At 41.5% G+C, this 26,938-nt stretch overlaps 1 protein-coding gene across 1 annotated transcript in view; it reads right to left on the bottom strand.

Moving 5' to 3' along the window:
• Nucleotides 1–312: 312 nt before the first annotated feature.
• The window catches only part of LOC309545554 (cytokine receptor-like factor 2), a 51,348-nt gene continuing 24,722 nt past the window's right edge, over nt 313–26,938 (bottom strand). Inside the window, exons 3-6 of the mRNA XM_082244766.1 lie at nt 9,482–9,671; nt 9,216–9,348; nt 6,339–6,423; nt 313–698 (exon numbers count right to left, since the gene is read on the bottom strand). Of these exons, the coding sequence (XP_082100892.1) occupies nt 447–698; nt 6,339–6,423; nt 9,216–9,348; nt 9,482–9,671 (660 nt within the window). The 3' untranslated portion in view covers nt 313–446. The remainder of the gene's footprint in view (nt 699–6,338; nt 6,424–9,215; nt 9,349–9,481; nt 9,672–26,938) is intronic.

A 26,938-nucleotide genomic window follows, 5' to 3' on the forward strand; every position in this document is an offset into this window, starting at 1 on the left:
ATACAATGAAAGAACAGCTATCCTATTATCTGGCTTTCTATTATAAGCATTGATAGTAATCCCACTACTAAGATATATGACATTCAAAAGCAAGAACTAATAAATTAGCATAGTAATCCCTTTGACATGAAGGTGGGCATTATATTCAAAACAGTTTGTCACATGTTTTTGCTGGTAGGATAAACCATTACGTGGCCAGATAATGTTGGACCTCTGAGCTTTGAGACCCCATAGCAATCTCTTGGTGGGCTAGGCCTAATGTTACACCTTTATTGAAGATTATTGTAGATTGAAGAAGCACAGCTTGTTTCCTTTTTTTTTTTTTTCTATTTGAATGCAAATTTGCTTAATCACAAACATGTCAATACAGCTGTCGCATTTTTATGTCGAATGACTCTACATTCTGTTTCTGTAGTAAACAGACATTTCAGTACTACTGCAGGTATTTAAAGCATAATATACATGCTGTCATTCATTGTGAAATTCATATTTCTAAAACAAGCATCAGATACGTTCTGAACAAGTGGTGCAGGCGTAGTCATGGAATTGTCCATTGGTTCCTTAGACAAACACTGGTTGTCCAAGGTCACATCCACATTATCTTTAAGCAATGTCGACATTTGGTCTCCATCTTGCTCATCCGAGACCGACTCTATTTTTTCAAGTTGTGCATTATTTCCTGATGCTTTCATCCATTCCTAGATAAATATATATATATGAATAGAAATGGATAAACAAAATTACTGATTATACAAACGATTTATTATTTTATTATACCACATTTTCATATCTGTAAATTTCACAGTGACCGTATTGCTATCCAAAAAGAAAGGACCAAAAAGACCCTGCAAAAGATGATTTGTGCTAATCCAATCTTCACTCTCTTGTTATATCAGGGATGGGGGACAGGGAAGTGGAGGAGAGTCTCCCTGTGTTCCTTGGCATATGTGGCCATTTTGGCACACAACCTCTGGTAGTGAGTATTATTTCTTCACGTAACCCCCCTGTGGTGCTCACCTTTTTCCTCTCCAGGTCCTTTTGGAGCTAATGGCTTCAACCTATTGTCTCTGTGCCTTTTTTCCAATATGAGCAGGGTGGCTCAGATGCGCTTATACCTGGGGCAGAACTTTGCCATACATACCTAGTTTTATACACAGTCATCTAAAGGACAGACAAGCCTGTTCTAAGTTGAATATTGTTTGTAATTAATTATTAAGAATAAGATGATAAATGTATTAATATAATATTGGTTATAAATGTGATGTTTTTATTGTAAATTCAGTGTAATGTAAATATTTCTGTACTTGTATATGAGATTAGTTACAGATTATGTCAAATATGTCAATTGGTGACCACCAGTCAATGAAATTTGTGATTCAAAATAGGGATGCACTGATCCGATATTCGGATCGGATATCGGCGCCGATATGGCCATTTTAAATGGATCGGGGGATCGGTAACATTGACCGATCCACTGGCCGATCCGGTTTTTGCTTGGTAACGGCTCAGCCATCCCTTACTAGGTGCAGTAGTAGTATGGGATCGGCTCACAGGCAGAGTGATATCAGATGCACTCTGTGCATGTGAATGGAGAAGCCGTACACATGAAGCAGCGGCTTTGCTCTGTACTGCAGCCTCTTGCTTTGTGTGTAGCTCCGGATCGGTTCCGGTATCGGTATCGGAGATTTCACAACGCCAGATATCGGTATCGGGTCCAAAAAAGTCGGATCAGTGCATCCCTAATTCAAAAGCCAACTACTTCCAGAGAATATTGGGTCCTGAGGAAGCATCCCTAAGCTGTGAAACACGTAGACCCCAGAAAATATAGGGCTATATTAATAAAGAAGAAAAGGGTGCACTGATGAAACAAAAGGCAGCAACTAGGATTCCAAAAACCTTATTGGAATAAATGTGTGATGTTAGAAAGTATAACTATTGCGCACAAAAAAATAATAAAGATGGAAAAGAAACAGTGTCTTGCAATCAATAACAGAATATGTGTAAAAAAAATCTGCATAAGTAAGTAAATGTCAAAAAATTCCAAATCAAAATTCCAAGTGCAGTGTGCAACACCATGCACAGTGACATATAAACAAAGTCCAGATAATACATGTATTATTAACACATGTGAGTACACACAGGTGATAATCTGTTCCAGAGAATGGTGGTTAGAATCACTCTTTAGGTGCAGCTAATCTTCACAGTGCAAAGGTGAATTGGCTCCTTACCAGAGACAACTGGTTAATAGCAGGTGTTATGCAAACAGTGCCGACCCCACATAGAGACAACTGGTTAATAGCAGGTATCATGCAACCAGTGCCGACCCCACGCTGTGATAAACCACGGTACACTGTGACACCACGTGCAATGGACAAGATGGTCTCTTACCAAATATAGGCAGCCCAAAATTCTATCCTGCATGGAAGTCACCACGGACCAACAGAGATGGATATTTGGGGCTGAGATGCTGTTTCTTACATGAACGGTATGCCGGGACTCTTTTCACAATGTAAGTGCTGTAGCAAGTGAATCTTCCTTGGTATAAGGCAAAGGCTTCATATGTCAGCTACCCAGCTTTCCTCATTCTTTAACATCCAGAAATGCACTAGTGTTTCATTCTCTCCCCATGTGTCTGTTTCTTGTTTCTTTTCCATCTTTATTATTTTTTGTGCACACTAGTTATAGGGCTATATTGTTGTGATGTTTCTGGACTATGAATTATGAATCCCTTGCAGCATTCTATGGCTCAATTCACCAGCCACAATGTTGCTAATGGACACAGTACAAATGTAATGGCCGGTAGGAGAAACCATGGCATGCATTAGGAGAGCCTGCCAAAAAGAATATGATACTAACCTTCTTCTGCAGGGAGCTTTTGCTTGTTTGTTTCTGTAGCAGCAAGTTCACTAAGGCATCAGGGAGTTTAAGGAAGAGGTAAAAGTGTAGGACCACAAGAGGAGAGCCCTTAGACAGATCATCTGATTTGACCTCTAATATTATTAGCCTTTCCTGTATAATACAGACATTGAATTTTAAAATTAACTGAAGATTTTATTCAGGAAATGGCTCCCACCAAGGACAGGGATTGGTATGCTCTCCTTTCTCCTGCTGTTGTCTCACTGTTGGGTCCATTCTTTTCACGGATTAAGCTCGAGAAAAGTACCCAAAGCAATTAAGCATTTTCCCAATTGTGCTGCTTTATTTTAACTGAAGTGAGTGCTCTTTGGTGTCTTTAGGTTGTTGGATTTTTTTCCCTGCTCTCTATTTATTAAAAACATTGTACATTTTAAAATGTTTTTGTTGTTTAAACTAGGTATTAGTGTAGTTATATCCCCTGTGTGGTTTGTTTGTCCTACCTTGTAATGATGGGCTCACGTTTTGTGGCTTCTGCTAGCTTCCATGTATTGCTTCAGCTAGCTGGTCCCTATGCACCAAGGGGACATGAAAACTTCCTGTTTTGGTTCACACATCATCTAATGCATGCCCTCTGTGTTGCATTACAAATGTGCTAATGTAATAAAACAATCATATTAGCTGCAAGAGTGAGCTCTCTGTGTGTCTGTAAGTGCTCTGCCTGCATGTGCCTGTGTCATATCTAATAATTGAGTAGTTATCACCTGCAGGAGCACTATACTGAGAGGCCTAGGGATTTGGGGATATGTAGTTTACTCACAGAAGGTGTCAGGTCTCACACTACAGACAGAGGCCATGCATTAACCTGTGCAGTAACTTGCCAAATGCCTCATGTTTCAAAACAAAAAGAAATTGCTGGCACAGGAATGTGAAGATTTACGCTACTATAGTCTGTGAGCACAGGGCAACATAATGTCACCATCAAGCTGTATGATTTATGTATATCTTATGCTGGAGAAAAACACAAGTTGCATGTAGTAGTATTACCATGCTTATAAATTGGACCAGTGAAGATCACTACCCCTGAACAAACCCCTATAACCAAAAAAGCATCCGTAAGTGGCTCTGCATTTAACCAAAAGACTTCATGCAAAGGGCTCATGTTTTTAGAGCAGGTGAGTATGACATGTTTGTTATTTACATTTTTTTTTTCACCTTTACGATCACTTTAACTGCAGATGCCCATAGCTTCTTTAGTATGTTTCTAAATCCTTATGACAGACTTACAGTATATCTGACCTGTTGTTATTATCTCACATGCCAGACAGCTAAGTCCATGCTATGGTATGTGTGTGGTGGTAACCTTCCAGTATAATGTATATTAAAGGGACAAAAGGAAAAGGGGAGGGAAGGGGATATTTGAAGGAAGGAAAGAAGAGGAAGGTGGGACTTTAGATGAGACCAGTGCAATTGAGTCTCCATCCCTAATTATAATAAGCATGGGAGCACATAGTGTTCAAAGGATGTGGGACTTTGTATGAGGTGTGGATAGTGTACACATAATGATAATGGTAATACATATACATCTGCTGGTAAGCATATAGAAGCATATGGTTAACACCACGTGTTTTATTAACATGTCCATAGCAGTTGGCATAAATACAATAAGTACACAACAAGTAAAAGGGGACATAAATAGTATACATATGGGTAACATGATATGACTATCAGTATAAATAATAAAAAAACAATAACAGAATAAACCAGAAAGCACAGAATGTAGGTGAACATTGATAATAGGATGCATTATGGATTTGGCAAAATAATTTAAATGGCCTCCATAGCTCTACGCGTTTGTTTGAAAAGGATTTCACTTCATCAGGAGCAGGCACAATTCTGATTTCTAAACAACATATATATATATATATATATATATATATATATATATATATATGAACAATATTGCATCCAATGGAGGGGTATATTGAGAAAATTGATGAGAATTATATAACTTACAAAAGTTCCTACTATGGACGTATTTCTGGGAGACCAAGATGCCTCATTGATAGCCAACAACCGTTTGTAAGTTTTGTAAGTTATATAATTCTCATCAATTTTCTCAATGTACTTGGATGCAATATTGTTAATATATATATATATGTTTTTTAGAAATCAGAATTGTGCCTGCTTCTGATGAAGTGAAATCCTTTTCATGAAACGCGTAGAGCTATGGAGGCCATTTAAATTATTTTGCCAAATCCATCATGCATCCTATTATCAATGTTCACCTACATTCTACGCTTTCTGGTTTATTCTGTTATTGTTTTTTATTATTTATACTGATGGTCATATCATGTTACCCATATGTATACTATTTATGTCCCCTTTTACTTGTTGTGTACTTATTGTATTTATGCCAACTGCTATGGATATGTTAATAAAACACGTGATGTTACCATATGCTTCTATATGCTTACCAGTAGATGTATATGTATTACCATTATCATTATGTGTACACTGGCCACACCACATACAAAGTCCCACATCCTTTGAACACTATGTGTTCCCATGCTCCCTTCCAGTATAATGGTAGGTGAACCTGTTTATTGCAATATAGTTTATATGCGGCTCCTGTTATTTTAGTTATATACAGCCCTTGTTATTTTATTTAACCCTATCCCTTCTGGACTAGAATTCTATAGCTAGTTTTTGCTTGGAGCTCAATAACCAGCATAGGCTAAAATTAGGTTAGGTATCCAAAGGCCACTTCTTGTAGTTAGAGGTCTTGCTGCATTTCAATATAAAATCTACTAAAGTTCAGAGTAGATAGGCTGATTCTGAGTTCCAGTGCCACACCACAGTTCCTGCCAATGTGAGGCAACATTCCAGGCTGGCTGGACAACAGTTGGAGGATTCCCCATGACCGCTGATCTTGTCCTCAGGTGTCGGACAAAAGGCAGATGTTGCATCATCCTAAGGGACCCCTGCAACTGCACTTTGCGATATATATCTGAGTACACAGTATGTACACAGTTCCACCAGTACCTTTAATGATAATACTTTTTATACATTGGATGTATGTACAGTTATTATCCTCTTCTAATTTAAAACTTGTATTAGTTCTAAAATGGTGTGCATCTATATATTTATGGGTAATGTTATATGCTGATTGCAGGAGTTCCTCTGTTCCTAATGACTTTAAAAGGATCACCGGTTAGTTTCCCAGGAAGGTAATCCCCTCTGTTCACAGTGCAATACCATATTAAGGAAGGATCATTTCTCATTCCACACCCCCCCCCCAAAAAAAAAAGAGGTATATATATATATATATACACACAACATATTTATTTATTTTGCAGTTTTGTACTGTGCTTTGATATCTCCATCCTTTCTATACCTCTATAGTGCAAAAATACCATTACTCTTTTAAGATTAATATTCAACCCTGATGTAGAACTCTTGTATCATATAGCAGTAAATGTTACCTGTAAGTATCCATTGTGGCTGTTGTATAGGTCATAAAATGCATTTTTTGGATCAGGTATTGTAGGCAACACACATTTCTTCATCCTGTTAAAAAGACAGCCAGAGAAATAAATATATGACACATTATGAAAGACATTTTAGTTTTATCTGTTCCAGACACGTTACTGATCTCACAAGCCTTGGTTTTGAAGCATCCTGTCTGCTTTTGTGCTAAAAGTATTTATCTTTCATCACACATGGCAGAGTTTAGTGCATGATATCAGTAGGCTCAGAATATAGTATTTATAATGCTTGGGATTTAAAGTGCATTCACACAATGGTTCTTTAACCAAAAACACCTTCTGAAAGATCCCTCTCAAAAAACAAAACATAACGTATTTATAAAATGACTTTATTCTGATAAGGCTATAATGCTTGTAGCTACAGGGTGTTTCCTGAATAAGGAATATAATATTGCCTTTTATGCACTTTTTATCCTTCAGTCTGTAATTGGTGGCATCTATCAACAAATCTATTGTTCACAGGGGTTTCTCAATATGCATTCTTTTTAAGTATGAACTAGAAAAAGTGTGCCTATTCCAGAACAAGAAAGATTGTGGATATAACAATGTCAAAGAAGTGTCTTAGTGGGTAGTATATGCAGGAGAGGAGTGTGAAGCATATGACAGCGGGCAGTATGTTCAGGAGAGGAGTATGAAGGGTATTATAGCAGGCAGTATATGCAGGAGAAGAGTGTGAAGGATATGAAAGCAGGCAGTTTATGCAGGAGAGGAGTGTAAAGGGTATGACAGCAGGCAGTATATGCAGGAGAGGAGTATGAAGGGTATTATAGCAGGCAGTATATGCAGGAGAGGAGTGTAAAGGGTATGACAGCAGGCAGTATATGCAGGAAAGGAATGTAAAGGGTATGACATTAGGCAGCATTTGCAGGAAAGGAGCATAAAGAGTATGACAGTGGGCAGTATATGCAGAAAAGGAGCATGACAGTGGGCAGTATATGTAGAAGAGGAGTGTGAAGGGTATGACAGCAGGCAGTATATGCAGGAGAGACGTGTGAAGGGTTTGACAGTGGGCAGTATAAGCAGAAGAGGAGTGTGAAGGGTATGACAACAGGCAGTATATGCAGGAGAAGAGTGTGAGGGGTATGACAGCGGGCAGTATATGCAGGAGAGGAGTGTGAAGGGTATGACAGTGGGCAGTATATGCAGGAGAGGAGTGTGAAGGGTATGACAGCTGGCAGTATATGCAGGAGAGGAGTGTGAAGGGTATGACAGCAGACAGTATTTGCAGGAGAGGAGTGTGAAGGCTATGGCAGCGGGCAGTATATGCAGCAAAGAAACATGAAGGGTATGACATTAGGCAGCATTTGCAGAAAAGGAGCATAAAGAGTATGACAGTGGGCAGTATACATATGTAGAAGAGGAGAGTCAAGGGTATGACCATGGGCACTATGTGCTGGAGAGGAGTGCAGGGAGTGTGACAATCTGTAGTATATGCAGACACATAATGCAGAAGGTATGACGTCAGGTAGCATGTGCAGGTGAGGGGTGTGGAGAGTAAGATAGGGGCAGTATGTGTACAAGTAGGGCAGAGGGTATGACAGCAGATAGTATGTGCAAGAGAGAAATACAAAGGGTATAACATTTGGCAGTAAGCAGATTGTAAGATGGGTAGCAGTATGTGCAAGAGCGGAATGCAGAGCATATGCCATGGAGCAATATACACTCGCCGGCTACTTTATTAGGTACACTTGTTCAATTGTTTGGTAACACAATCTGCTAATTAGCCAATTACATGGCAGAAACTCAATGCATTTAAGCATCTAGACATGGTGAAGACGACTTGCTGAAGTTCAAACTGTGCATCAGAATGGGGAAGAAAGGGGATTTAAGTGACTTTGAACATGGCATGGCTGTTGGTGCCAGACAGACTGATCTGAGCATTTCAAAACTGCTGATCTACTTGGATTTTCACGCACAACCATCTCTAGGATTTACAGAGAATAGTCTGAAAAATAGAACATATCCAGTGAGCGGCATATGTGTGGACAAAAATGCCTTGTTGATGTCCGAGGTCAGAGGAGAATGGGAAGACTGGTTCGAGATGATAGAAAGGCAACAGTAACTCAAATAACAGTGAAAGTAGTCGAGATCGTGTCACCAGCATTGCAGGCTGTAAAGGAGGAGCTGGGGGGATGCTGAAGCTGAAACAGGAGGAGCTTTTCAGTGAAACTGGGAACAATCGATTTTGAAAAGGAGACACAAAAAATTAAGGATTTCAGGATATTATCTAGGACTGTGTCATGGAACCCTGAAATAGTAGCGACAGTACATGGGATGTGGAAGATGGGGCATGGCTTTGTTGTTGAGGATAGTTTATACAGGAAATGGGGCAAAGAAGATGAGATTCCCACTCATGGGATAATGTCTGTCTGTAGGGCTGGGTTGGGTGACTATATTATTGATCAGATTTTATTTATGTAAAACCTTTATCCCAAAAGGAAAAACTGTTCGCTGTTTGAGCTGGAGTTCGGCTTCAATTTGTTAGTGTATTTAAATCTGCAAGTCCATCTAACACTCCCCCCAGATTGACAATGCTCCTGTCCAAATTTGCCCCCTGTTCTCATGCAACCAGAGTGAGGGTACTCTAATACAGGAGGTGCGTTACTGACCAGATTGCCAGATGAAAAGGCCTAAAAAAAGAAGACTAATCAATACATTACATTTTTGGTTTGGGGTTTAGGGTTTAACACCAGTTTGAAACAGCTGTCAGTTTTCTTTACATGTCTAAATAACAGCAAGGGCATACAAAAGCCATTAAGGTCCTTATGAAATGAAATGACTGTACATTCACCCCATCAAATTAAACTAATTTACCTTTTCATAAAACATCCAATGAATATTATTAAAAGAAACAGTACAGACATAAGAGTTGAAAACAAAATGATGATAAGTCTTTGCATCTCAAATGTTGTCTTTTTCATGTTTCTGGCAACTTCAGGGCATGTATCTAGTAAAAAACAGTGTCAACAAAAAAACACAATAATTATAAAAAATCAAACACAAATAATTATAGTTTAATACTACTGATCGTTAATTTAACCTTTCCAAAAAGTGTGAACTAAATCATACAAAATTCCTACCATACAGACTGCTGTTCTTCATGAACATAGTGATGCTCCACTGGCTTTCAAAGGTTTCGTCCAACGAACAGGATTCCCTTACTTGAAATTTTGCTTGCATTTCATAGCATTTCTCTTCATTCAGATCTATATTACTAAAAAGACACTCAATTGAAAAGGTACTTGTATTACAACCTTCGGATGTTTTTTCCTGTTAAGAAGAATAAAAAGAATATTTAAATAAGGTGAATGCACATTGCAAAATAAGTGTAACTTGTGCACAGTTTGTCATTCTATCAGGTTGTGCAATGTTTTCTAAACCTTTCTCAGTTATGTAGATAAAACTTTTCAAAATCCAAATATTAAAGTGCACCTATCACCTTGTCCATTCGTGGCAACGGCACTGTAGCCCATTACCCTCTCCCCTTGCTATTTATTACCTTCCCCAATATCCCCGCCAACCTTCTCAACTTCCACAGCTTTGTGTTAACTTCGCTGTGTAATCTGGTGTTATTTAGGGATGGGTCTAACGACCCCCTGTTTGGTTCGCACCTGAACTTTCGGAAACCGCAAAAGTTCGGAACCGAATAATGAACCCAGTGAAGTCTATAGGACCCAAACTGCAAAAATCAAAAGGGCCCATTTTGAAAGCTTATGTGCAAGTATTTGGGAACACAATGGTATAAGGGACCGGGTACTGCCCTGGGGGACATGTATCAATGAAAAAAAAGTTTGTAAAAAACATAATTTTTCAATGAGCAGTGATTTACTGATGCTTAAAGTGAAAGCATCAAAATGAGTAATAACAGCAAAAATGAAAAAATCCTTTCAACATAGAGCCTGGGGGGTCCCCTTAGTCTACCTGTAAAGTGGCACATCTGTAATATGTATATAGGCTGCTGCAGAAATAATTGCATCTATAAAACCGTTAAAAACAAAACATAAAAAATGACATTTTCACTGCAAGCTTTCTTTATTTTGTAAACAACGGCTTGGGGACCCAGTCTGTATGATGAGGTCACAATGTAGTGCACTGGGAACAAGATTAGAGATTTTAAAAATAAATTCTGGTGTCTCTTCCGCAGACTTTGGATAGAAGTAACAGGTGCGGAAAAATTGGTCTTTGATTGACAAAGGTGCCTTCACACTGTAACGCTTTAGAGGTACTCTTGATAAAAGCAAGAATTGCCTTGCTGTCAAAAATTGAAATTATATGCACCTGTTTGACAAGGTTGTGCCCCACCCTCAGTTTCCTCCTCTGCTCTTTCTGGCACCAAAGTTGCATCACTGACCTCACCAACATCATGTCCTCCATCCTCATTACCACTGGAGACAACTTGGCAATATGCTGCAAATGGGGGACATGACTGTCAATTTGTGTATCAGTGTTCCCCCCTCTCTGCGGGCTTATGTTCCTACCTTCCTCAACCTTAGAACCAACATCTGAATCAAGTAATGGCTGTGCATCATGAAGGAACTAGTGGCTGACGCTGTGTTACAATACTTCAGCTGACTCCTCCATGCATAATGCTGGGGCTATGGCAGGAAAAGCTGTGGACAAGGAGGCAGATTTAGTCACTCTGGCAGCTGCAGTGGACTGCACACTAGTCTCTGCTTGGGTGACGGAGGATGAGGATGGTTTAGTAAGGCATTTCACCACCTCCTCTGCATGCTGTGGCTGGATAGCATGGGCAACATCACTAAACAGAGGAAATTATGCCCTGCCTGAGGACTGACCACGTCCACCTTTGCAAGTGGACAGATATGCTGCTGGCCCCCCTCACAGAGCCTCTCCTTGTTGGCCTCCCAGACATCATCAGGGGCTGCTTTTTAACAAAATGTAATAAAGATGTGGGCAACAGTAACTCAAATAACCACTCGTTACAACCAAGGTTTGCAGAATATCATCTCTGAACACACAAAACATCAAACCTTGAAGCAGATTGGATTTGCCTTTAGTAAATAAACCCCAATGAGTTCACTGTACTCCAATGGCCTCCACAGTCACCAGATTCCAAACCAATAGAGCACCTTTGGGAAGTGGTGGAATGGGAGATTTGCATCATGGATGCACAGCCAACAAATCTGAAGCAACTGCATGATGCTTTAATGTCAATATGGACCAAAATCTCTGAAGAATGTTTCAACACCTTGTTAAGTCCATGCCATGAAGAATTAAGGCAGCTCTGAAGGCAAAATGGGGTCCAACCCAGTACTAGCAAGGTGTACCTAATAAAGTGGCCAGTGAGTGTATACAAGAGGACAGTGTGCAGTGCGTGGCAGCATGCAGTATGTGCAGAAGAAGGGTGCAGAAGTTATGACAAGGGGTATTATATACAGGAGAAGAGTGTGAAGGGTATGACAGTGGGAGGAATAGTTAATCTTTGTGTTCACAACTGGTAGCTACAGTTTTTTTTATAATTGGCAAGAATTGCCTTGCTGTCAAAAATTGAAATTATATGCACCTGTTTGACAAGGTTGTGCCCCACCCTCAGTTTCCTCCTCTGCTCTTTCTGGCACCAAAGTTGCGTCACTGACTTCACCATCATGTCCTCCATCCTCATTACCACTGGAGACAACTTGGCAATACGCTGAGACTGGGGGAACATGACTGTCAATTTGTGTATCAGTTTTCCCCCCTCTCTGTGGGCTTATGTTCCTACCTTCCTCAACCTCAGAACCAACATCTGAATCAAGTAATGGCTGTGCATCATGAAGGAACTAGTGGCTGACGCTGTGTTACAATACTTCAGCTGACTCCTCCATGCATAATGCTGGGGCTATGGCAGGAATAGCTGGGGACAAGGAGGCAGATTTAGCCACTCTGGCAGCTGCAGTGGACTGCACACTAGTCTCTGCTTGGGTGACGGAGGATGAGGATGGTTTAGTAAGGCATTTCACCACCTCCTCTGCATGCTGTGGCTGGATAGCATGGGCAACATCACTAAACAGAGGAAATGATGCCCTGCCTGAGGACTGACCACGTCCACCTTTGCAAGTGGACAGATACGCTGCTGGCCCCCTCATAGAGCCTCTCCTTGTTGGCCTCCCAGACATCACCGGGGGCTGCTTTTTAACAAAATGTAATAAAGATGTGGAATTGTGGATGCACTTTTATCAACGGAAAGTGGTGTTTGGTGCACTTTCGCTACACAGACACATTCCAGCAATACACTACAATATACTGCAGTAAAACTGCACAGAAGTATACTGCATTAAATGTGCAGTAACACACTAAAATATACTCCATTACACGTGCAGTAACACACAGAAATATACTGTGTTAAATGTGCTCTAACGCACTAAAATATACTGCGTTAAATGGCATGTAACGTACTTAAATATACTGCGTTAAACGTGCACTAAAGCACAGAAATATACTGCATTAAACGTGCACTAACGCACAGAAATATACTGCGTTAAACATGCACTAATGCACAGAAATATACTGCGTTAAACATGCACTAACGCACTGAAATATACTGCATTAAATGTCATGTAACGCACTGAAATATACTGTATAAAAGGTTCAGCAAAGTACAGAAATATACTGCGTTAAACGTGCAGTAACACACTAAAATATACTGCATTAATCATGCAGTAACGCACAGAAATATACTGCATTAAATGTGCACTAACGCACTAAAATATACTGAGTTAAATGGCATGTAAAGCACTTAAATATACTGTGTTAAATGTGCACTAATGTACTGAAATATACTGCATTATACGGAACGCACAAAAATATACTGTGTTGAATGTACACTAACGCAGGGAAATATACTGTGTTAAACGTAGACTAATGCACAGAAATATACTGCGTTAAAGGTGCACTACAGCACAGAAATATACTGCGTTAAACATGCACTAACGCACAGAAATATACTGTGTTAAACATGCACTAACACACTGAAATATACTGCATTAAATATCATGTAACGCACTGAAATATACTGCATAAAAGGTGCAGTAACGTACAGAAATATACTGCGTTAAACGTGCAGTAACACACTAAAATATACTGCATTAATCATGCAGTAACGCACAGAAATATACTGCATTAAATGTGCAATAATGCACTAAAATATACAGAGTTAAATGGCATGTAACGCACTTAAATATACTGTGTTAAATGTGCACTAATGCACTGAAATATACTGCATTATACGGAACACACAAAAATATACTGTGTTGAATGTACACTAACGCAGTGAAATATACTGTGTTTAATGTGGACTAATGCACAGAAATATACTGCATTAAACGTGCACTAAAGCACAGAAATATACTGTGTTAAACATGCACTAATGCACAGAAATATACTGTGTTAAACATGCACTAACACACATAAAAATACTACGTTAAACATGCACTAACGCACTGAAATATACTGCGTTAAATGTCACGTAACGCACTGAAATATACTGCATAAAAGGTGCAGTAACGTACAGAAATACACTGCATTAAACGTGCAGTAACAAACCGAAATACACTGCGTTAAACGTGCACTATTGCACTGAAATATACTGTGTTAAACATGCACTAATGCACGGAAATATACTGTGTTAAATGGCACATAACACACTGAAATATACTGCCTTAAACGTGCAGTAACATCACAGAAATATGCTGCGTTAAACATGCAGTAACGCACTGAAATATACTGCATTAAACCTGCAGTAATGTACTAAAATATACTGTGTTAAACGTGCACTAATGCACAGAAATATACTGCATTAAACGTGCACTAACGCACAGAAATATACTGCATAAACGTGCACTAACGCACTGGAATATACTGCATTAAACAAGCACTAGCGCACAGAAATGTACTGCGTTAAACGTACAGCAATGCACTGAAATATACTGCGTTAAACATGCACTAAAGCACAGAAATGTACTGCGTTAAATGTCACGTAACGCACTGAAATATACTGCATAAAAGGTTCAGTAACGTACAGAAATACACTGCGTTAAAAGTGCAGTAACAAACTGAAATACTGTACACTGTATTAAACATGCACTAATGCACTGAAATATACTGCATTAAATGGCACATAACGCACTGAAATATACTGCCTTAAACGTGCAGTAAAATCACTGAAATATACTGCGTTAAACGTGCAGTAACGCACTAAAATATACTGCGTTAAACCTGCAGTAATGTACTGAAATATACTGTGTTAAATGTGCACTAACGCACAGAAATATACTGCATTATACATACACTAGCGCACAGAAATGTACTGCGTTAAACATGCACTAATGCACAGAAATGTACTGTGTTAAATGGCACGTAACGCACTGAAATATACTGCAATTAAACGTGCAGTAGCGCACAGAAATATACTGTGTTAAACGTGCAGTAACGCACATAAATATACTACGTTAAACGGCACGCAATGCACCGAAATATACTGTGTTAAACGTACACTGACGCACGGAAATGTACTGCGTCAAACGGCACTTAACACATTGAAATATACTGTGTTAAACGCACATTAACGCACTGAAATATACTGTGATAAATGGCACGTAACACACTGAAACATACTGCGTTAAACGTGCACTAATGTACTGAAATATACTGTGTTAAACGTGTTCTAACACACTGAAATATACTGTATTAAATGGCACATAATGCACTGAAATATAGTGCGTTAAACATGCAGTAACGCACAGAAATATACTGCGTTAAACATGCAGTTATGAACTGAAATATACTGCTTAAACATGCACTACCGCACAGAAATATACTGCGTTAAACGTGCAGTAACGCACTGAAGTAGTGATCGACTGATATCGGTGTTTGATTGCCGATACCGATACCGATATTTTGGCCATCGCATATCGGTACCGGCCGATATTGGCCGATATTTTTTTACATTTAAAATTTTGCAAAATAAACACAAATTTCAACACAAATCGGTTACTGAACATGTAAAACTTTATTTATTAACAATTTTAACATTAAGGGCTTGTTCTTCACACCTTAACTGTATGAGAACTGATAGGAACACTTCAATTGCAGGGACATTTAGTTTCACATCATTCTGATTGTGTATTAATGATTAATAAACTGCTGCAGTAATGCACCACTGAAATAATTTTAAATCACTACTGCAGTGCAGACAGTGCAAAACTGCTAGAAAAAAAGATAGACAACAGCTACACAGTGGATTGGAGTCAGTGGACTACCTCTGCAGTATGGCACTCACTGCAACTACTGAAGTCACTGCAAAACTGCTAGAAAAAAAGCTAGGCAACACAACAGCTACACCGTGGATTGGACTGGAGTCAGTGGACTACCTCTGCAGTCTGCAGTATGGTACTCACTACAACTACTGCAGTCACTGCAAAACTGCTAGAAAAAAAGCTAGGCAACACAACAGCTACACAGTGGATTGGACTGGAGTCAGTGGACAAGCTTTGCAGTATGGCACTCACTGCAACTACTGCAGTCAGTGCAAAATTGCTAGAAAAAAAAGCTAGGCAACACAACAGCTACACAGTGGATTGGACTGGAGTCAGTGGACTACCGCTGCAGTAGGGCACTCACTGCAATAATTTTAAATCACTACTGCACTACTGTAGCAGTAGTCCACATTGACTCCAATCCACTGTCTAGCTTTTTTTCTAACAGTTTTGCACTAAATGCAGCGCAGCCAGTGCAAAACTGCTAGAAAGAATAGCTAGACAAAAGCTAGACAGTGGATTGGAGTGGACTCAGTGGACTGGTGGACAGACACTACTACTACACTTTCAAATCAAAACTCCCAGTTAAGTAGAACAATATTATAGTGCAGAAAGCATAACATTTCAGCATGTTCACCAGTTTAACGGCTTCTTTTCTTTTCATAAATTGCTGCCACTTCACTAAAAACACACTCACTTGGTACCGAGGAAGGAGGAGCAGAAAGGTATCTTCTAGCATGAGAAGCAAGTCTTTTGTAGCGTGCCTCATTTTCTTTCCACCACTGAAGAGGATCACTTTTTCTGTCAATTACTGGTTCCTTCAAATAGAGATGAAGTTCATCATCCAGGCTCATTATTGCTGATTCTGATGAATCCTAGGCATGAGGCCCCAATAAAACATTGAACATGGCATCTATTTCACCACGTTGAATTTTCTCTTCTGTCCGTTGTCTTTTTGGAAATTTTTCTCCCGCATCCTGCTCTTCCACATCAGAAACCTTCTCTTCTTGACTTTTCTGTTCATCAGGAGGAACCTCCTGCACCTTCTGTTGAACTTGAATCTCTTCTGTCATTGTTTTGCCTTGGCCAATACATCATCAGAAGAGAAAGGATGGTTCTTGTATCGAGGATCCAAAAGACATGCATGCACAACATTTTTATTCTCCTCCTGCTTCTCAAACCATTTGGCAAGGCTGTCCCTCATGGCCTGCCTACATGCTTTAATGCCACGTGTGTTGGGTTCTTCCCGTTGAAGAAGCATCTTCAGCACTCTCACACATGGGATGACAGAGGACACAGATGAGTCGTAATGACTCACGTCTAGTGTCACTTCCCCAATGGGTAGGAGCTTCCCAATAATGTTGGCTACTATGTCCCACTGATCAGCAGTAGGACAAGAATGTCTTCCAAGTCCATATTCACCAGAATATATAGTTAGTAAGAGCTTGCTTTTGCTCCAGCATCCTTTGTAACATGTGTAGCGTTGAGTTCCATCGTGTTGGAACAGCCTGTATCAAGTTGTTTTTGGGTAGGCCTAGGTCTTCCTGAATTCACATCAGTCGCTGCTTGGCAAGAATGGAATTGTGGAAATGGCCTGCGCACTTCTTCAGCATGCTAATAATGTCAAGCAATGCTTTCTGGTTTGACAGACCATCATTTACCACAAGTTGGAGGGTGTGTGCCATGCAACTGAGGTCTGACACTTCAGCAAGTCTCATACCTTTAACCATGTTCACTCCACTGTCTCGCAGCACAAGCATCACTCGGTCTTTGGTGATTCCCCATTCTTCTAGCATGCCTAAAAACATTTCTCTAATGAACTCCCCAGTGTGGGATCCTTGCATCACTTTTGTATTCAAAACTAAATGCCTTCTTGTCCATCCGCTGTCAATGAAGTGGCATGTAAGACTCATTAGTGATTCTGTTTGTCCTGTCCAGCAGTCAGTCGTGAATGAGAGTGAGTTACCAGCATTCTCTGGTTGCAGCATAGCCTTTACTTTCTCAACGACCTTTTGGTGAATCTTTTGCAGCATTTCAGTTCGATAAAATGTGTCACTCTTCAGTGTGTACCTTGGCTCAAGCATGGACACCAACCACTTAAATCCAGAGTCAGACACTATTGTAAATGGCTGGTTATCAGTGACCATCATCTCTGTGATTACTCTGTCCAGCATTTGGGATCTTCCATCAGATTTTTGCAACCTGTTTTTTTTCTGAAACATAAGTTATTGTTGCCTGGGATAGTGACGTTTCACCTTGTAATTCAATTTGTTTTCTCTGTCCTGCATTATACAATTCAACATGATAAACTCTTAGATGAGCCCAAAGATTAGACGTATTTCTGGTTTTTGCAGTTATTGATCCCATGCTTACATTGTTTTTGCAAGTGTTGCACAGTACTGCTGATTTTCCTGGAGATGGAGAAGAGAAAAAGTCCCAGACCACACTTTTAATTTTTCTATCTCCAACCATCTTCATTGAAACTTGAAAATACACTAATATAGGCTTAAACAAAATGGCTGGCTGGCACCTTGTGGTGAGGAGTTGCTGGCACTCTTTGGTGGGTGGGTGGCTGGCTGGCACCCTGTGGTGGGTGGCTGGTTGGCTGGCTGGCATCCTGTGGTGGGTGGGTGGCTGGCTGGATGGCACCCTGCGGTGGCTGGCTGGCACCCTTTGGTGGGTGTCTTGGTGGCACCCTTTGTCACATAGTTACATAGTAGTTGAGGTTGAATAAAGACAATAGTCCACCCGGTTCAACCTGTGGTGTGTATGGCCGTAATCATCTCTCCTACCCCCTTATGAAAGTAGCCATACTTCCCACAGAAACTACCTCTTGTGGTAGAGAATTCCACAATCTTGTAGCCCTAACAGTAAAGAACCCCCTGCGTTGCCTGAGGTTAAAACGCATCTCCTCTAATCGCATTGCATGCCCTCGAATCCTCATGCAATCCTTTAGACTGAATAGCTTTTTTTCTATGCTGAGATCACCATTGAGGTATTTATAAATTGCTATCATGTCCCCTCTCAGGAGTCTCTTCTCCAGGGAGAATAAATCAAGCGATTGCAGACGCTCTACATAATTAATTATCTCCAATCCCCTAATTAGTTTAGTTGCCCTTCTCTGTACTCTCTCCAGCTCCAACACATCCCTCCTGAGGACTGGCGACCAGAACTGGACAGAATACTCCAGATGCGGTCGAACCAGAGTTTTATAAAGTGGTAGGATTATAGTTTTTATCTCTGGAATACATCCCTTTCTTTATGCATGCTAATATTCTGCTGGCTTTGGCAGCTGCCGCTTGACATTGCACGCTATTGCTTAGTTTATCCTCTACTCCCAGTTCTTTCTCCATTTTTGATTCCCCTAAAGGTCCCCCCCCTAAAAGTGTATTGTGCTTTTATGTTTTTAGTCCCCAAGTGCAAAACCTTACACCTCTCCACATTAAACCTCATTTGCCATGCCGTTGCCCACTCTGTTATTTTGTTCAGGTCATTCTGTAGGATATCTGCTTCATGCTGTGCAGTTATTACCCTGCCCAATTTTGTGTCATCTGCAAAAATTGATATAGAACTACTGATCCCATCCTCAATGCTGTTTATGAATAAATTGAACAAGGTTGGTCCCAGGACTGAGCCTTGGGGGACCCCACTTACGACCCCAGACCAGTCTGAGTATGTGCTATTTATTACCACCCTTTGGACACACCCTTTTGGCCAGTTCCGTATCCAAGAGCAAACCTTGCGATCAATGCCTGCAGACCTTATTTTATAAATTAAGCGCTTGTGGGGAACTGTATCAAACGCCTTAGCGAAATCCAGGTACACCACATCCACTGGTCTCCCCCTATCTAGCTCACAGCTCACCTCCTCGTAGAATCTTAAGAGATTGGTTTGACAAGAACGCCCATTTGTAAACCCGTGCTGATTACTGCTTATGAAGTTGTTGTCTTTAGCAAACTCTACGATATAGTCCCTTATCATCCCCTCCAGAAGTTTACATAATATCGATGTCAGACTGACAGGCCTATAATTTCCCAGGACATGCCTCTGCCCTTTTTTGAATATCGGTATCACGTTAGCTTTCTTCCAATCCCCTGGTACATTTCCTGTCATAATACTGTCAGCAAAGATCAGGAACAGTGGTCTAGATATAGTTTTACTAAATTCTTTGAGTACTCTCGAATGTACGCCATCTGGGCCTGGTGATTTATTTGTGTTAATTTTATTCAGCCTTTCCCTGATTTCACCCTCTGTTAGCCATAGCGGCAAGTCCTGTGTATTACTACTAACCATACAGTCATGGTAAGTGTTACCCCTCCTTTTCCTGTGTAAAGACTGAGGAGAAAAAAGCATTCAGCACGGTTTCTTTTTCAGTGTCCTCTGTAACCATCCTCCCATAATCATTAATTATGTGTGCAACATGCTCTGCCCTAGTTTTTTTGCTGTTGATATATTTTTCTTTGGGTTCTTTTTACTATCCTCCGCTCTTTGTCTCTCAATTTGATTTTAGCCATTTTGATTTTGGATTTACTTTTCTTATTTGCCTCCTTGTATTGCTCGAAAGCCGATACTATGCCCTCTGATTTATATTTCTGGAAGGCCATTTTTTTACCCCTAATACGTTTTTTAACATTACGGTTTAGCCAGCCAGGTTTGGCTTTGTCTCTTCTAAATGTATTTCCTATAGGAATGTACTGCGAGATGCATTTGTTTAATATGTTCCTAAAGCATTCCCATTTTTCCTCCATGGTCAGTGTTCCTAGGGTTTGGTCCCAGTTTACCCTTTCCATCATTGAGCACAATTTGGTAAAGTTTGCCCTTCTGAAGTTTAGGGTACTTATGTTTCCCTCTTGCTTTGTTATATTGTTATTTACGCTAAATGTGATCATCCTGTGATCGCTAGAACCCAGGTTGTCCTGGACTCCTACCTCCGAGATTAGGTTTGGGTCATTAGTGATCAATAGATCCAGCACTGCATTTTCTCTAGTAGGAGAATCCACCAACTAAGACATGTAGTTGTCCTGTAAGGTTTCCATGAAGAGACAGGCCTTCTGTGAGTGTGTAGTCCCCTCTAGAGATGGCCTTGCGGTTCCCCGGCGGTCGGTTCGCAGGCAAATTTTGCTTGTTCGCTACCCGCCAAATTTGCAAACACATGTCGTCGTTCGCGGCGGCCATATTCATTTATATTGGGGAGAACTTTGACCCATGACACAGCCGTCAGGTGGAACAAGACAGCCAATTGAAACATTCCAGCACATGGACAGTCCCCCTACCCTATAAATAGACCTGAGCTGTCAGCCATTTCACATTCCGCTTTTTGCCAGTGTAGGGAGAGGTCTGCTGTGCTCATGAGGGAGAGTTTGCTAGACACAAATAGCGCTGTGAAGATCCACAAAAGTCCTTTTCAGGGCTGGTATTTCGGTATAATGTAGGTCTACTAGTATCTTTTGAGTTTAGGGAGAGGTATCCAGTGATTGTTTTAGGGGCAGTTAGAGATTGGCTGCAGTGACACAAATCACTTTGTTAATGTCCACAAAAGTCCTTTTCAGGGCTGGTATTTCGGTATAGGTCCAGTCTCTCTTCAGTATAGGGACAGGTTATCCAGTCTGTAATGTAGGGACAGTTAGAGATCGTCATCTGCAGTGACACAAATCGCTCTGTTAATGTCCACAAAAGTAATTTAAAGTGCTGCAATATCGGTATAGGGTCTATTACAGTCTCTTTAGTATAGGGGCAGGTATCCAGTGGTTGCTGTAGGGGCAGTTAGAAATCATCATCAGTGACACAAATCGCTCTGTTAATGTCCACAAAAGTAATTTAAAGGGCTGCAAATTTTTTGGTATTGCTGTGCAGTGCACTAAAAAGGGGGGGGGGGTTGGGGGAGGGGGGTAATCCACGGTATAATATACTTTGTAGAAAGCATATTATAGTGGATTAGTAGTATTATTGTGCACTGTGCAGCATTGCAACAGGTGTGGTGGTGAGACTGAGCGTTTCAGCAGCAACACTACACACAGTGACAAAAGCACTTATAATGTATTATAACTGGTGTGATAGACCAATTGCCCCCCAATACCACATATTGAAGTGGGGTGTTATCTGAGTATACTTATACATGTTTATTTGTGTCATGCAAAAATATTGCCTAGTTTGCTGAGTGAAGTCTGGTACACACAGCGCCAAACTCACTGGCCAATTTTTTGAACTGGTGTGATACACCATTGCCCCCCCAATACCACATATTGAAGTGGGGTGTTATCTGAGTAAACTTTTTCAAGTGTATTTGTGTCATGCAACAATATTGCCTCATTTGCTGAGTGAAGTCTGGTACACACAGCGCCAAACTCACTGGCCAAATTTTTGAACTGGTGTGATACACCAATGCCCCCTCAATACCACATATTGAAGTGGGCTGTTATTTAACAGTATATTTTTCTAAGAGTGTATTTTAGTCCTGAAAAAATGTGGCCTCTTGCTGTGTAAACAGTGCTACACACAGTGACAACAGTTACTGGCCAATTATTTTATAGAATTGGTGTGTGGCCCCCAATACCACAGATTGAAGTGGGGTGTTATTTAACAGTATAATTTTCTAAGAGTGTATTTTAGTCCTGCAAAAATTGGGCCTCTTGCTGTGTAAACAGTGCTACACACAGTGACAACAGTTACTGGCCAATTATTTGTAGAACTGGTGTAATAAACCTGTGGCCCCCTCAATACCACATATTGAAGTGGGGTGTTATCTGAGTAAACTTTTACAAGTGTATTTGTGTCATGCAACAATATTGCCTCGTTTGCTGAGTGAAGTCTGGTACACACAGTGCCAAACTCACTGGCCAATTTTTTGAACTGGTGTGATACACCAATGGCCCCCCAATACCACATATTGAAGTGGGGTGTTATCTGAGTAAACTTTTACAAGTGTATTTGTGTCATGCAACAATATTTCCTTGTTTGCTGAGTGAAGTCTGGTACACACAGCACCAAACTCACTGGCCAAATATTTGAACTGGTGTGATACACCAATGCCCCCTCAATACCACATATTGAAGTGGGGTGTTATTTAACAGTATAATTTTCTAAGAGTGTATTTTAGTCCTGCAAAAATTTGGCCTCTTGCTGTGTAAACAGTGCTACACACAGTGACAACAGTTACTGGCCAATTATTTGTAGAACTGGTGTAATAAACCTGTGGCCCCCCAATACCACAGATTGAAGTGGGGTGTTATTTAACAGTATAATTTTCTAAGAGTGTATTTTAGTCCTGCAAAAATTTGGCCTCTTGCTGTGTAAACAGTGCTACACACAGTGACAACAGTTACTGGCCAATTATTTGTAGAACTGGTGTAATAAACCTGTGGCCCCCCCAATACCACAGATTGAAGTGGGGTGTTATTTAACAGTATAATTTTCTAAGATTGTATTTTAGTCCTGCAAAAATTTGGCTTCTTGCTGTGTAAACAGTGCTACACACAGTGACAACAGTTGCTGGCCAATTATTTGTAGAACTGGCGGACTGTCGGACCGGCAGATAGGGAGGAGAGGCAGGCAGAACTTGCATTGCACAAGAGGTACAAAGCAGACTGCAAATGTATCAGGAGCGAGCCATCAACCATGTACAGTCACATCTGGCGCTCCCAGGACGCCGGCACATGGCTCCGCAGTGTGGGCTTTTTTTAATGTGTCCGTTGCTGACACCAGTGTTGCCATCTGCAGCCTTTGCAGTCAAGGCATAAGTCGTGGTAAGCCCAACACTTACCTAGGGACAACCGCCTTAAGAAGGCACCTGAAATCCCATCACCAAGCCCAGTGGGAGCAACACCGTCAGAACCCACAAAGCCACACTCCATGCTCTCATCGTCCAGCCTCTTTTCCTTCTCCTGTCTCCTCACAGTTGTCCAACACTCCACCTTCCATGATGCCGTCGTCACGTTGTTCTGGAAAAAGGCAGGCTTCTGTGGCTCAAATGTTGGAGCGTAAAAAAAGGTGTCCGACAGGTGTCCGACTACATCGGGTTAACGGCCGATGTGGACGCTCTGAGGAGTGATGAACCCCTGGACTACTGGGTGGGCAGGCTTGACCTCTGGCCAGAGCTTGCACAATTTGCAATGGAACTGTTGGCTTGCCCCCTTCCAGTGTCCTGTTCGAAAGGACGTTCAGCACAGCAGGGGGGATCGTGACCGATAAGCGCACTCGCCTAGCTCATGACATTGTAGACTACCTCACATTTATAAAAATGAATGAGGCATGGATCTCTGAGAAATACAACACATGTGACCACCAGTAGACCATGTTTCATTGAAATTCCTCATCACAGGCCACAAATATCTGCCAGACCGCCATCCACCCACAACAATTCCTGGTCCTTGTCGTCGCTAAATACAGCGGCATAAAAGGCATTTCATGTCCATTGAATGGCTAATTTTTGGGGCCTATACAGGCCAACACTTACTGTTCTGTGTACTGTGAATGCCTACTGTACCTTTAGCCATCAAATACTACATTCTTTGCTGTCAGTTCAACCCATGTGAGCTAATTTTTGGCAGCCTATACAGGCCGACACTTACTTGTGTATACTGTGTGAATGCCTAATGTACAGTACCTCTAGCCATCATATACTACGTTCTTTGCTGTCAGTTCAACCCATGTGAGCTAATTTTCGGAGCCTATACAGGCCGACACTTACTTCTGTATACTGTGTGAATGCCTAATGTACCTCTAGCCATCATATACTACGTTCTTTGCTGTCAGTTCAACCCATGTGAGCTAATTTTTGCAGCCTATACAGGCCGACACTTACTTCTGTATACTGTGTGAATGCCTAATGTACCTCTAGCCCTCAAATACTAAGTCCTTTGATTTCAGTTCAACCCATGGAAGCTAATTTTTGCAGCCTATACAGGCCGACACTTACTTCTGTATACTGTGTGAATGCCTAATGTACCTCTAGCCATCATATACTATGTTCTTTGCTGTCAGTTAAACCCATGTGAGCTAATTTTTGGAGCCTATACAGGCCGAAACTTACTTCTGTATACTGTGAATGCCTACTGTACCTCTAGCCATCAAAAACTAAGTTCTTTGCTGTCAGTTAAACCCAAGGAAGCTAATTTCTGCAGCCTATACAGGCCGACACTTACTTCTGTATACTGTGTGAATGCCTAATGTACCTCTAGCCATCATATACTACGTTCTTTGCTGTCAGTTCAAACCACGTGAGCTAATTTTTGGAGCCTATACAGGGTGACACTTACTTCTGTATACTGTGTGAATGCCTAATGTACCTCTAGCCATCAAATACTAAGTTCTTTGCTGTAAGTTAAACCCATGTGGGCTCATTTTTGGGGCCTTTTATGGCCGACACTTACTTCTGTATCATGTGAATGCCTAATGTACTTTCAGCCACAGAATACTACACTTGTAGCTGTCAGTTAAACCCATGTGGGCTCATTTTCGTGGCCAATACTGGCTGACACTCACTTCTGTTACCTGTGAATGCCTAATGTACCTTCAGCCACAGAATACTACGTTCTTAGCTGTCAGGTAAACGCTAATTTTTGGGGCCTGGAATGGCCGACACTTACTTCTTTATCCTGTGAATGCCTAATTTTTCAGACTGGAAATGAAAAACAATGGGTCTGTAAAGGTTCCGCCAAATTGTGGAATGGATGCGGACCCATTTTACAGATGTGTGAATGGACCCTATATGTATTAGACATGTATTTACCGGCTGCTGTCAGTCCTGGCTGATTTATGAAAAAAAAAAAATTTTTTGCTGTAAAAAAAAAAAAAAAAAAAAAGGGCAACTTTTTCAATTGCAATACTTCTGTTATGACATTGTCCATGTGCTGGTACTATTTGTGCACAGCTAGTACATCTTTTGTGGCGGCAAATATGACCTAAAGGTTTTTAAATTTCGCCTCCCATTAAGTCAATGGGGCCCGCCGCGAACTCGCAGTTCGCGGACTTTTGAAAAAATTCGCAGCTGACGTTCGCGAACCGCCCCGGCCGATGTTCATCCATCACTAGTCCCCTCTTCCCAGTCAATGTTGAGATAATTGAAGTCCCCTAATATGATGACTGATCCTTGTTTTTCCACTTTACCCAACAGTGATATAAATTCCAGCTCTACCTCCTCCCTTTGGTTGGGTGGCCTATAGAAAACCCCCACAATTCCTTTTCCCTTTACTTTTTCCCTATGGAGTTCTACCCACACGGATTCTAACTCCATACTCATCCCTTCCATAACATCACTCCTCTCTATCACCCTTACATTATTCTTGACATAGAGACATACCCCTCTCCCTCTTTTTCCTACCCTGTCCTTCCGGTACACTGAATACCCTTGGATTCTGGCCAGCCAGTCATGTGAGGGGTCCAACCAAGTTTCCGTTATTCCCACAAGGTCTATGTCCTCCTCATGTACTAACATTTCCAACTCATCCATTTTATTAGCTAGGCTCCTGGCATTTGCATATACCCCTCTTAGTTTTGTTGAAGTTGATAGTGAATGGTGATTATTTTTATTCCTGTTTGGTCTGAGGTTTTCCTGCACAGACCCCCCAATTTACGTTATTGAACTACTGTCACTGCTGACTCTAATACTGCCTTCTGTCCTTTGCTCCCTCCTGACTGACTCTACTTTTGAGCCCTCCCCCCGTCTCCTAGTTTAAATTCCCTTCCAACTTGGTGGCCATCTTTCTCCCCAAAAGAGCTGTACCATCCCCATTAAGGCACAGCCCATCCTTACTAAAGAGCCGGTAGCTGACTTTGGTGGCTGACTGGCACCCTGTGGTGGGTGGGTGGCTGGCTGGCACCCTGTGGTGGGTGGGTGGCTGGAACTCTGTTGTGGGTGGATGGCCAGCTGGCTGGCACCCTGTGGCGGGTGGGTGGGTGGCTGGCTGGCACCCTGTGGTGGGTGGGTGGGTGGCTGGATGGCACCCTGTGGTGGGTGGGTGGCTGGCTGATACCCTGTGGTGGGTGGGTGGCTGGCTGGCACCCTGTGGTGGGTGGCTGGCTGGCACCCTTTGGTGGCTGGCTGGCTGGCACCCTTTGCTGGCTGGCACCCTTTGGTGGCTGGCTGGCACCCTGTGTGGTGGGTGGCTGACAGGTACAGGCCCAGGGCCGGCGGGTGGCTGTCAGGTACAGTCAGGCAGGGCCTGTGGCTGGCTGGCTGGTAGGCCTGTCGGTGTGTGACACTGGTTGGCTGGCTGGCACCAGGCAGCTGTGGGTGGTGGGTGGCCGCGGCGGCTGTGTTACAGAACATGCACTGTGTCTGTGACT

Source organism: Pelophylax lessonae (genome assembly GCF_965119305.1).
Source record: "Pelophylax lessonae genome assembly, chromosome: 2".
Lineage (NCBI taxonomy): Eukaryota > Metazoa > Chordata > Amphibia > Anura > Ranidae > Pelophylax > Pelophylax lessonae.